This window comes from Macaca mulatta, chromosome 12, assembly GCF_049350105.2.
Source record: "Macaca mulatta isolate MMU2019108-1 chromosome 12, T2T-MMU8v2.0, whole genome shotgun sequence".
In the NCBI taxonomy this organism is placed as follows: Eukaryota; Metazoa; Chordata; class Mammalia; order Primates; family Cercopithecidae; genus Macaca; species Macaca mulatta.
Genome location: NC_133417.1, coordinates 115,320,877 through 115,333,216, shown reverse-complemented (window position 1 = coordinate 115,333,216; position 12,340 = coordinate 115,320,877). Strand labels below are relative to the sequence as shown.

The 12,340-nt window shown below is 39.0% G+C and overlaps 1 protein-coding gene across 2 annotated transcripts in view; it reads left to right on the top strand.

Annotated features, from left to right (window-relative positions):
- Nucleotides 1-8,962, top strand: part of ACADL (acyl-CoA dehydrogenase long chain) — a 49,543-nt gene extending 40,581 nt beyond the window's left edge. For both annotated transcript variants that reach the window (XM_077957503.1, XM_028831075.2), the window contains exon 11: nt 8,574-8,962. In XM_077957503.1, coding sequence (XP_077813629.1) covers nt 8,574-8,673 — 100 coding nt within the window. In that variant the 3' untranslated portion in view covers nt 8,674-8,962. The remainder of the gene's footprint in view (nt 1-8,573) is intronic.
- The last annotated feature ends 3,378 nt before the right edge of the window (nt 8,963-12,340 follow it).

Below are 12,340 nucleotides of genomic sequence, written 5' to 3'. Positions count from 1 at the left end.
ATCCATCTTGAGTTAATTTTTGTATAAGGTATAAGGAGGGGGTCCAGTTTCAATTTTCTGCATATGGCTAGCCAGTTTTCCCAACACTATTTATTAAATAGGGAATCATTTCCCCATTGCTTGTTTTTGTCAGGTTTGTCAAAGATCAGATGGTTGTAGATGTGTGGTGTTATTTCTGAGGCCTCTGTTCTGTTCCATTGGTCTATATATCTGTATATCCATTTTGGTACCAGTACCATTTTGGTTCCTGTAGCCTTGTAGTATAGTTTGAAGTCAGGTAGCATGATGCCTCTAGCTTTGTTCTTTTTGCTTAAGATTTTCTTGGCTATGTGGTCTCTTTTTTGGTTCCATATGAAATTTAAAGTAGTTTTTTCTAATTCTGTGAAGAAAGTCAATGGTAGCTTGATGGGAATAGCATTGAATCTATAAATTACTTTGGGCACTATAGCCATTTTCACTATATTGATTCTTCCTATCCATGATCATGTAATGTTTTTCCATTTGTTTGTGTCCTCTCTGATTTCCTTGAGCAGCAGTTTGTAGTTCTCCTTGAAGAGGTCCTTCACATCCCTTGTAAGCTGGATTCCTAGGTATTTTATTCTCTTTGTAGCAACTGTGAATGGGAGTTCACTCATGATTTGGCTGTTTGTCTGTTACTGGTCTATAAGAATGCTTGTGGTTTTTGCACATTGATTTTGTATCCTGAGACTTTGCTGAAGTTACTTATCAGCTTAAGGAGATTTTTGGCTGAGATGATGGGGTTTTCCAAATATACAACCATGTCATCCGCAAACAGAGACAATCTGACTTCCTCTCTTACTGTTTGAATACCTGTATTTCTTTCTCTTGCCTGACTGCCCGGGCCAGAACTTCCAATACTATGTTGAATAGGAGTGGTGAGAGAGGGCATCCTTGTCTTGTGCTGGTTTTCAAAGGGAGTGCTTCCAGTTTTTGCCCATTCAGTATGATATTGGCTATGGGTTTGTCATAAATAGCTCCTATTATTTTGAGATACATTCCATCAATACCTAGTTTATTGTGAAGGGGTGCTGATTTTTATTGGAGGCCTTTTCTGCATCTATTGAGATAATCATGTGGTTTTTGTCATTGGTTCTGTTTATGTGATGGGTTAAGTTTATTCATTTGTGTATGTTGAACCAGCCTTGCATTCCAGGGATGAAGTCAACTTGATCATGGTGGATAAACTTTTCAGTGTGCTGCTGGATATGGTTTGCCGGTATTTTATTGAGGATTTTTGCATCGATGTTCATCAGGGATATTGGCCTGAAATTTTCTTTCTTTTTTCTTTTGTTGTTGTGTCTCTGCCAGGTTTTGGTATCAGGGTGATGCTGGCCTCATGAAATGAGTTAGAGAGGAGTCCCTCTTTTTTTATTGTTTGAGATAGTTTCAGAAGGAATGGTACCAGCTCCTCTTTGTACCTCCGACAGAAGATGGCTATGGATCCATCTGGTCCTGGGCTTTTTTTGGTTGGTAAGCTATTAATTCCTGCCTCAATTTCAGAGCCTGTTATTGGTCTATTCAGGGATTGGACTTCTTCCTTGTTTAGTCTTGGGAGGGTGTATGTGTCCAGGAATTTATCTATTCTAGATTTTCTAATTTATTTGTGTAGAGGTGTTTATGGTATTCTCTGGTAGTAGTTTGTATTTTTGTGGAATCAGTGGTGATATCTGCTTTATCAGTTTTTTTATTGTGTCTTTTTTATTCTTCTCTCATTTCTTCTTTATTAGTCTGACTATAGGTCTATCTATTTTGTTAATCTTTTCAAAAAACCAGCCTCTGGATTCATTGATTTTTTGAAGGCTTTTTCATGTTTCTAACTCCTTCAGTTCTGCTCTGATCTTAGATATTTCTTGTCTTCTGGTAGCTTTTGAATTTGTTTGCTCTTGCTGTTCTAGTTCCTTTAATTGTGATGTTAGGGTGGTGATTTTAGATCTTGCCTGCTTTCTTCTGTGGGCATTTAGTGCTATTAGTTTCCCTCTAAATACTGCTTTAGCTGAGTCCCAGAGATTCTGGTATGTTTTCTCTTTGTTCTCATTCATTTCAAAGAACTTCTTGATTTCTGCCTTAATTTCGTTATTTACCCAGTAGTCATTCAGGAGTAGGTGGTGTTCAGTATCCATGTAGTTGTGCAGTTTTGAGTGAGTTTCTTAATCCTGAGTTCTAATTTGATTGTACTGTGGTCTGAGAGACTGTTTGTTGTGATTTCTGTTGTTTTGCATTTGCTGAGGAGCGTTTTACGTCCAATTATGTGGTCAATTTCAGAATAAGTGCAATGTGGTGCTGAGAAGAATGTATATTCTGTTGATTTGGGGTGGAGAGTTCTGTAGATGTCTATTAGGCTCACTTGGTTCACAGCTGAGTTCAAATCCTGAATATCTTCTTAATTTTCTGTCTCATTGATCTAATATTGACAGTGGGGTGTTAAAGTCTCCCACTATTATTGTGTGGGAGTCTAAGTCTCTTTGTAGGCCTCTAGGAACTTTCTTTATGAATCTGGGTGCTTCTGTATTGGGTGCATATATATTTAGGATAGTTAGCGTTTCTTGCTGCATTGATCCCTGTAATGCCCTTCTTTGTCTTTTTGATCTTTGTTGGTTTAAAATCTGTTTTAGAGAGACTAGGATTGCAACCCCTGCTTTTTTTGGCTCTCCATTTGCTTGGTAGATATTCTTCCATCCCTTTATTTTGACCCTATGTTTGTTTTGCACATGAGATAGGTCTCCTGAATACAGTACACCAATGGGTCTTGACTGTTTATCCAATTTGCCAATCTGTATCTTTTAACTGGGGCATTTAGGCCATTTACATTTAAGGTTAATATTGTTATGTCTGAATTTGATCCTGTCATTATGAGGCTAGCTGTTTATTTTGCCTGTTAGTTGATACATTTTCTTCATAGTGTCGATGGTCTTAATAATTTGGTACATTTTTGTAGTGGCTGGTACTGGTTTTTCCTTTCCATATTTAGTGCTTCCTTCAGGAGCTCTTGTAATGCAGGCCTGGTGGTGACAAAATCTCTCAGCATTTGCTTGTCGGTAAAGGATTTTATTTCTCCTTTGTTTATGAAGCTTAGTTTGACTGGATATGAAATTCTGGGTGGAAAATTCTTTTCTTTAAAAATGTTGAATTGAATACTGGATTTTGAATATTGGCCCTCATTCTCTTCTGGCTTGTAGCATTTCTGCAGAGAGATCTGCTGTTAATCTGATGGGCTTCCCTTTGTGGGTAAACCGACCTTTCTCTCTGGCTGCCCTTAACATTTTTTCATTCATTTCAACCTTGATGATTCTGATGATTATGTGTCTTGGGGTTGCTCTTCTTCAGAAGTATCTTTGTGGTGTTCTCTGTATTTTCTGAATTTGAATGTTGGCCTATCTTGCTAGGTTGGGGAAGTTCTCCTGGATAATATCCTGAAGAATATTTTCCAGCTTGGTTCCGTTCTCCCCATCATTTTCAGGTATACCAGTCAAATGTAGATTTGGTCCTTTCACATAGTCCCGTATTTCTTGGAGGCTTTGTTCATTCCTTTTCATTCTTTTTTCTCTAATCTTTTCTTAATGCTTTATTTCATTAAGTTCATCTTTAATCTCTGATATCCTTTCTTCTGCTTGATTGATTTGGCTATTGATACTTGTGTATGCTTCACGAAGGTCTCCTGCTGCGTTTTTCAGCTCCATCAGGCTATTTATGTTCTTCTCTAAACTGGTTATTCTAGTTAGCAATGCCTCTAACCTTTTTTTCAAGATTCTTAGCTTCCTTGCATTGGGTTAGAACATGTTCCTTTAGCTCGGAGGAGTTTGTTATTACCCACCTTCTGAAGCCTACTTCTGTCAATTCGTAAAACCCATTCTCTGTCCAGTTTTGTTCCCTTGCTGGCAAGGAGTTGTGATCCTTTGGAGGAGAATTGGCATTCTGGTGTTTGGAATTTTCAGCCTTTTTGTGCTGGTTTTTCCTCATCTTCGTGGATTTATCTGCCTTTGGTCTTTGATGTTGTTGTCCTTAGGATGGAGTTTCTGTGTGGACGTCCTTTGTGTTGATGTTGATGCTATTCCTTTCTGTTTGTTAGTTTTCTTTCTAACAGACTCCTCTGCTGCAGGTCTTCTGGAGTTTGCTGGAGGTCCACTCCAGACACTTTTGCCTGCGTATCACCAGCGGAGGCTGCAGCACAGCAAAGATTGCTGCCTGTTCCTTCCTCTGGAAGCTTTGTCCCAGAGGGGCACCCACCAGATACCAGCTGGAGCTCTCCTGTATGAGGTGTTTGTCGACCCCTGCTAGGGGGTTTCTCCCAGTCAGGAGGCAGGGGAGTCAGGTACCTACTTGAGGAGGCAGTCTGCCGTTAGCAGAGCTTGAGTGCTGTGCTAGGCGATTCGCTGTTCTCTTAAGAGCCAGCAGGCAGGCGTGTTTAAGTGTACTGAAGCTGTGCCCACAGCCACCCCTTCCTCTGGGTGATCTATAGACGGGAGTTTTATCTATAAGCCCTGACTGGGGCTGCTGCGTTTCTTTCAGAGATGCCCTGCCCAGAGAGGAGGAATCTAGGGAGGCAGTCCGGCTACAGCAGCTTTGCAGAGCTGCGGTTGGCTCTGCCCAGTTCAAACTTCCAGGTGGCTTTGTTTACACTGTGAGAGGAAAACCACCTACTCAAGCCTCAGTAACGGCAGATGCCTCTTCCCCCACCAAGCTCGAGCATCCCAGGTTGACTTCAGACTGCTGTGCCTGGAGCGAGAATTTCAAGCCAGGGGATCTTAGCTTGCTGGGCTCTGTGGGGGTGGGATCCGCTGAGCTAGACCACTTGGCTTCCTGGCTTCAGCCTCTTTTCCAGGGGAGTGAATGGTTCTGTCTTACTGGTGTTTCAGGCACCACTGGTGTATGAAAAAAAAAAAAAAAAAAAAAAACTCCTGCAGATAGCTCAGTGTCTGCCCAAATGGCTGCTCAGTTTTGTGCTTGAAACCCAGGGCCCTGGTGGTGTAGGCACCCAAGGGAATCTCCTGGTCTGCGGGTTGCAAAGACCATGGGAAAAATGTAGTATCTGGGCTGGAATGCACAGTTCCTCACAGTACAGTCCTCATGGCTTCCCTTGGCTAGGGAAGGGAGTTCCCTGACCCCTTGCACTTCCTGGGTGAGGCAACACCCCAACCTGTTTCAGCTCATCCTTCGTGGACTGCACCCACTGTCTAATGAGTCCCAGTGAGATGAGTTGGGTACCTCAGTTGGAAATGCAGAAATCACCCTATACCTACACCATTCTTTTCTAGAACTATACAGCTTTGATTTGCTCTTAGGCAGAAGTTTGTATAGTTGCCAGCTTAGGATCTTTATCATATGCAAAGTGGATTAAAATAATTTTTTATTAGATTTTACTGTATTTGTGGCTTTCACTTTTCTCCTACTGCCAGAAAGTGATATAGGACTAGACGGACCCCTTCCACACTGCCCCACTTCACTGCAGCCTCTTTTCCTTCCATTCCCAATCTTGAAGAAAATTAGATTTTAGGAATGAAATATCTGTAGGTTAAAAAAGTAAATTAGCACAGTAGGAAAAGTCTATTGTGTAGAGATGGATAGAGTTAGGTTTGAATGACTACCATTTAGGAGCCACTCAACCTCCGGTATGTTGTTTACCTTCCCAGGATTTTGTCAGGTGCAAATGACAAAAGAAACCCAGTTGAAACCACCCTAGGCAAAAACTTAAGTTTAGTTGCTTAAAAGTATTGCAGAGCAGCTCATATAAAGGCCTGCAGGAAATGGAGTTTCAAGGGCCTGATTCCGGAGCTGAGAACTCCCAGCATTTATGCTATATCCATTTATTTCTACTTTTCTTTCAAATTGGCCTAATGAACCCTGTAGAAGACCTTCATTATGAGCCCTGTAAAAATGACCTTGTGCTGCTTCAGGCCTGCATCCGTCATTATAAGGTAGGGGAGAAATGGACTATGATTGACAGTTCCATCAGGAATATGTGGACTGGGAAAAGCAGTCTCTGAAGCAGTGTGGTATTACCAAAAGAAAAGGAACAAAAAAGGCTAGTGGGCAGACCTAAATCTCTCTCCTTCTCTTCCTCTTTCTCACACACACACGTGCACACATACATAGTGATTACATTCCTCTAGAGCTAGGAATAGGTTCTAGTAATTTATGTATAGCAGAAAGTGAAAAGATTTCTAAGGTAGGATATTTTCTTGCAATGATCTCTGGTATATTTTCTATTCTAAGCCAGTGGCTTTCTTTATCTTAACAACTACAGTCTTGTTTTACACCCCCAAAAGAAGCATGTTTTGTATCATGGGCTTAAAGCTGAAACAAACAATAAAAGGGAATTCACAATGTGCTTCTTAATCTTTCATTTGGTTTTTATTTCTTAAACAGCTTATCTTTATGTTTTGCTTGTGTAGCTTTGATTGTTGTCCCCTAGGGAGGGAACTTATCATCTGTATCTCATGCAGTGCTGAGTGCTCAAGAAACGATAAATAATAATAATGCTCAAAAGAACAGGCTGGACCAACACAGCAAGAAAGAAACATTGTGTAAATATAAATGAGAGTTTAAAAGCCTGAGTAATTTTGTTTGTTGGCTAAGAGTTTTAGGATCATGATTGCTTTAAAATTACTCTTGACCTTTCTTTCTTTGATGGTGTCATTGAAAACTGTTTTGATTTGCTATTTTAAAATCTAACTTCAAATTTTTACTAATCTAGTAATTCTAGTAGTTTATTACTCAAAGTATAAGATTTCTAGCAAACTGTTTTTCTCATGTCAGTATTATTTTTGGCACACACAGCATTTATTTATTTGGAGTCACTGGAAAGATTTGACATTGAGATTGAAACCAACTGTAGGTCTAAGTCTGTTGCTTTACAATAAATGAGGAAAAGAAGCTCTACTATAGTTTTTAAAATGTCATTTTTAAGAAAAAACGTATGGAAAACGTAAAACTTACTAAAAAATAGAGTACAATAGAATGAACCTCCAGCTTCAACATTTGCCAATCTCCCCCAGTTTTTTCCTCACGTATTATAGGACAAATTCCAGACTTAATGTTACTTCACAAACACAAATGTATTTCAGAATATGTTTCTAACAGGTAAAGATATTTTTATATAGCCACAAGGTTATTATCATACTTTAAAAAACTTAACACATAATTCCAAGTTCACATTAAATTTTCCTTGACTGCATCAAAAATGTCTTTTGTAGTTAGTTTATTCAAATCAGGATCTGAACAAGGTCTTCAAATTGTATTTGGTCTCTCTCTCTCTGTCTCTCTCCTTTTTAAAATAGCAGTCCTCCCTTTTCTCTTTTTCCTTTCTCTTTATACATTTTATTTTGAAAGTTAACATATAGCATATTTTCCCTGTTTTGGTATTCATACATAACAGTAAAATTGCCTTTTTTGGTTCTCTGAATTTTAGCTTTTATAGATTGATGTGATCACCACCATAATTAGGATATACAGAACAGTCTTATCATCCCCAAAAAACTCCCTTAACAGTCTTTTCACCTCAAAAAATTCTGCCCTTTATATTCATACCCTCTCCACACCTATTACTGTTGGCACTCACTGATCTAATCTCTGTCTTTACAGTTCTGTCATTTTGAGATGGTCATATAAATGGAATCATATAGTATGTTATCTTTCGAGAATAATTTATTTCTCTTAGCAAAATATATTTATGATCCATCCATGTTGCATGAGTCAATAACTTGTTCCTTTTTTGGTGCTAACTGTAGGCATGTACCACAGTTTATTCATTCATCTGTTTACAGACACATTGGTTAAGATTAAATCTTACCATCTTGTTAAGGTTAAATATCCAGGAGAGGACTTACTGTGTCACATGGTAAGTGTGTGTTTAAACTTATAAGAAACTGTTTTTCCAAAGTGCCTGTACCACTTTACTGACCAACCAGCAATGTAAGAGTTCCAGTTACTTTGAATCTTCTCCAGCACTTCGTTTTCTTAATTTTTGCCATTATAATAGGTGTGTAGAAGTATGTCACCGTGGTTTTAATTTGAATTTATATCTAATCATGCAGAATAATATATCATGTGCTTACTTGCCTTTCACATATTACCTTTCTTTTGCCCATTTTTTGATTGTATTGTTTGTTTTCTTTATGTTGAGTTTTGAAAATTCTTTATATATTCTGGATACTGTCAAGTACAAGGCAAAGCTAGGCTAACAGATTCAGCTACAAAAAAACAAGACCTTTTTAGACCCAGTTTATTGCTTACATGAGAGTAAAAAGAAGAGTAGCTAAAGGAGCTAGCTCTTCATTACCTTTGTATAGGGAGACAGTGAAACAGAAGAAGTCAGATGACCACAGCAAGGATGATAGGATACCCTGTTGCTGAGGAGCCCATTCCATGATACTGCTAAGCAGTTTTTTTATAGCTGCATTTGTGCCTTAAGCGTAGTGAAACAGAAACCCTTGTACTTCATCAGAAACCATGAGATAATGACAAAGGGTCTTTGGCAGCCTTCTTGGTATAGAGGGAAGCCAGTAAGCAATGGCATGTAGCAGTACCTCACAAGCCCCCATGCTTTCCCATTCCAGGAGGATCACAAAGCATTCTGCCAAGATTCAGCTGCCATTCAAGCTGTGCCTATGTGGCCTATGCAAGGTTGTCAGCCGCTGTGGAGCTGTTCTTTTATAGATACAAGTCCGTTGTTAGATACGTGGTTTGCAAATATTTTCTCACTGTAGCTAGTTCATTCTCTTAACAGTTCATTTCTCAGAACAAAAGTTTTTAATTTTGATGAATTTCAGTTTACCATTTTTTTTATTTTGTGGGTCATGCATTTGGTATCATGTCTAAGAACTCTTTACCCAAACCCAAATCATAAGGTTTTCTTTCTATGTTTTCTTCTAAGAAGGTTATATTGTGTATTGTTCACTTAGATCTGTATTCCCTTTAGTAATTTTTTAATAAAGCATGAAGTTTCATGTTAAGGCTCACTTTTTTTTGCACATAAATGTCTAACTGTTCCAACATTACTTATTGAAAAGAGTATCTTTTTAGACTGGATAAAGAAAATGTGGTACATATACACCATGTAATACTATGCAACCATAAAAAAATGAAATGTCCATTGCATGTCCATGGGAGGGACATGGATGGATCTGGAGGCCATTATCCTTAGCAGACTAACTCGGGAACAGAAAACCAAATACCGCATGTTCTCACTTATAAGTGGTAGCTAAATGATGAGAAAACATGAACACATAGAGGGGAGCATCACACACTGGGGCCTTTTGGAGGATGGAGGGTGGGAGGAGGGAGAGGATCAGGGAAAACAACTAATGGGTACTAGGCTTAATACCTGGCTGATGAAATAATCTGAACGCAAAGCCCCGTGACACAAGTTTACCTATGTAACACACCTGCACTTGTACCCCTGAACTTAAAATGTTTAAAAAGAAGAAGAAATAAAACTTTTTCGGGGCAAATTTGTAAAAATGGCAAAAGAAATAAATGGCATCCACATTGGAAAGGAAGAATTATCCTTGTTTGTACATGATATGATCTTATGTTTGGAAAAACCTAGAGTCTCCACCAAAAAAACTATTAACACTGATAAATAAATGCAGTAAGTTGCAGGATACAAAATCAACATACAAAAATCAGTAGCATTTCTGTATGCCAACAGCATACAATCTAGAGAAGAAATCAAGAAAGTAAACCCATTTACCATAGCTACAAGTAAAATAAAATATTAACTTATCCACTTGATGAAGTTGTAGAATTGTTGAGAGGGACTCAGGAGAGTCACTTTAAAGGCCCTGTTTGCTTTCCTGCTCTTCTTTCTGCCTGCTGCCTGGGAAATGGATAGTTATGATTGGAGTTCCAGCAGCCATTTAGGACCATGAGATTGCTTTGAAAATGGAAGCCAGGGCTGAGAATGGAAGAGATAAAATAATAGAAAGGAGCCTGGGTCTCTGGTGACTTTGTGGAGCTGTTATAACAATTCTGGGACAATTAACCTGTAGGCTAATTTTACTGCATTTCATTGATTCTTAAGATGCACTATTTATGTATCATTAAAAAACCACTGCCAATCAAACTCATACAATACTTTCTTACTGCATGAACTGTGAAGTTACTCTGATCTCTGAAATGTTAAAGTATGGAAAAAATGTGTCTTAGAATCAATAAAATATGTTAAAGGATTAACCCTTCTGTTTTAAAGCTATCATTATTTTGAGTTTTCTCATACATTATACACAGCCTATCTTCCTAGTTTTTAATTTTTCTGCCTGTCTACATTTTAGACTGAGAACTTCTTGGGGTTTCTTAGTCCACTTTCATTAGAGAGTTCCCATTTTAAGTATATTTTGATGAGTTTTGACAAATGAGTGTACCCATTTGACTTCCACCATGGTCAGGATATAGAACTTTTTTGTCACCCTTTAATCCCATCCAAGTCAATTCTCCCCACCCCAGCCCTAAAAAACCACCGATTTGTTTTCTGTCATTATTGATTAGATTTGTCTTTCTCTAGAGCTTTATATACATGGAATCATATAATATTTATGATTTTGTCTGGCTTCTTTCAGCATACTGATTGAGACTCATCCTTGTTTTTTTTTTTTTTGTTTGTTTGTTTTTTTTTTTTTTTTTTTTTTTGAGACGGAGTCTCACTCTGTCACCCAGGCTGGAGTGCGGTGGCCGGATCTCAGCTCACTGCAAGCTCCGCCTCCCGGGTTCACGCCATTCTCCTGCCTCAGCCTCCCGAGTAGCTGGGACTATAGGCGCCCGCCACCTCGCCCGGCTAGTTTTTTGTATTTTTTAGTAGAGACGGGGTTTCACCATGTTAGCCAGGATGGTCTCGATCTCCTGACCTCGTGATCCGCCCATCTCGGCCTCCCAAAGTGCTGGGATTACAGGCGTGAGCCACCGCGCCCGGCCCCTTGTTGTTTTATATATCAGTAGTTTCTTCTTTTTATTTCTGAGTGGTATTCCATTATATAAATGTGCTGTAATTTCTTTATTTATTTTTATTTTTTATTTTTTATTTTTTGAGATGGAGTTTCGCTCTTGTTGCCCAGGCTAGAGTGCAATGGCATGATCTCCGCTCACTGCACCCTCTGTCCCCTTGGGTTCAAGTGATTATCCTGCCTCAGCCTCCCAAGTAGCTGGGATTATAGGCATGTACCACCATGCCCGGGTAATTTTGTATTTTTAGTAGAGATAGGATTTCACCATGTTGGTCAGGATGATCTGGAAATCCTGACTTCAGGTGATCTGCCCACTTCGGCCTCCCGAAGTGTTGGGATTACAGGCGTGAGTCACTGTGCCCAGCTCTTTATCCTTTCAAAGGTGATGGATCTTAGGGCTATTTCCAGTTTGAGGCTGTTGTGAATAAAAGTGCCATTGATATTCGTATACACAGGAAGTCATTTTGTTCCCCTTTAGTCATGGGCCAGTTCTGTTCTCTGTTGTACTTAGCCCTGGTTTGAAGATTCTTATAGGTCTTGCTACTACCTCTACCCTTTGCTTGTCTATAGATACTGGTTAAAGCTAAGTCTGTCCTGAGTAGGGATTATCATGTTTAACCCTTCTGCTTCTTCTGTTTCCCTTTCTAAACCTGATCATACAAAAAGAATTAAATATACTGGAATATAACAGTGGGGGACAGTTTCTCAGAGCATAGAAATATAGAGAAATAAATAGTACAAGCTAGGATAGGATGGGATGGGACGGGACGGGACAGGACGGGATGGGATGGGATAGGATAGCTTTCTATTCTGTGAGAGGTAGTGAGGAAAGAACTCTGGCTTTGGAGCCAGTCAGGTCTGTCTTCAAAATGGGCCATTTATTAGCATAAGAATCTAGGAACACTAATCTCACTGAGCTTCATATTTTTTTTCACCTGGAAAATGAATATAACATTCACTTTGCGGGATGTGAAAATTAATTTATCCAGTCAATAAATATGCGTTGAGAATCCACATGTGACAGAGCCCTGTCCTAGGCTCTGGGGATACAGCAATGGGCAAACCAGCAAAAGTGCCTGACTTCATGGAGCTTATGGTCTAATTTAGGGCGATAGACAACAAAAGTAAAAAAATCAAAATCTATGTTACATTAGATGGTGATAAGTGCTATGGAGAAAAAGTCACGAAGGGGGATAGAAAAGCCCCTTTTTGGCTGTGAGTTGCTTGAAATTAAAGATTGATCTTTCTCCTTTATCTCTAGCATTTATCACAATGTCAGCTATACTAAGTGTTGCATGAATGTGTTTCTTGAGTGAAAGGAATGACTGAATAAAAACCAGTGTTGAAGAGAGAAGTTTATCTCATGAAATCGTTGTAATACTGCT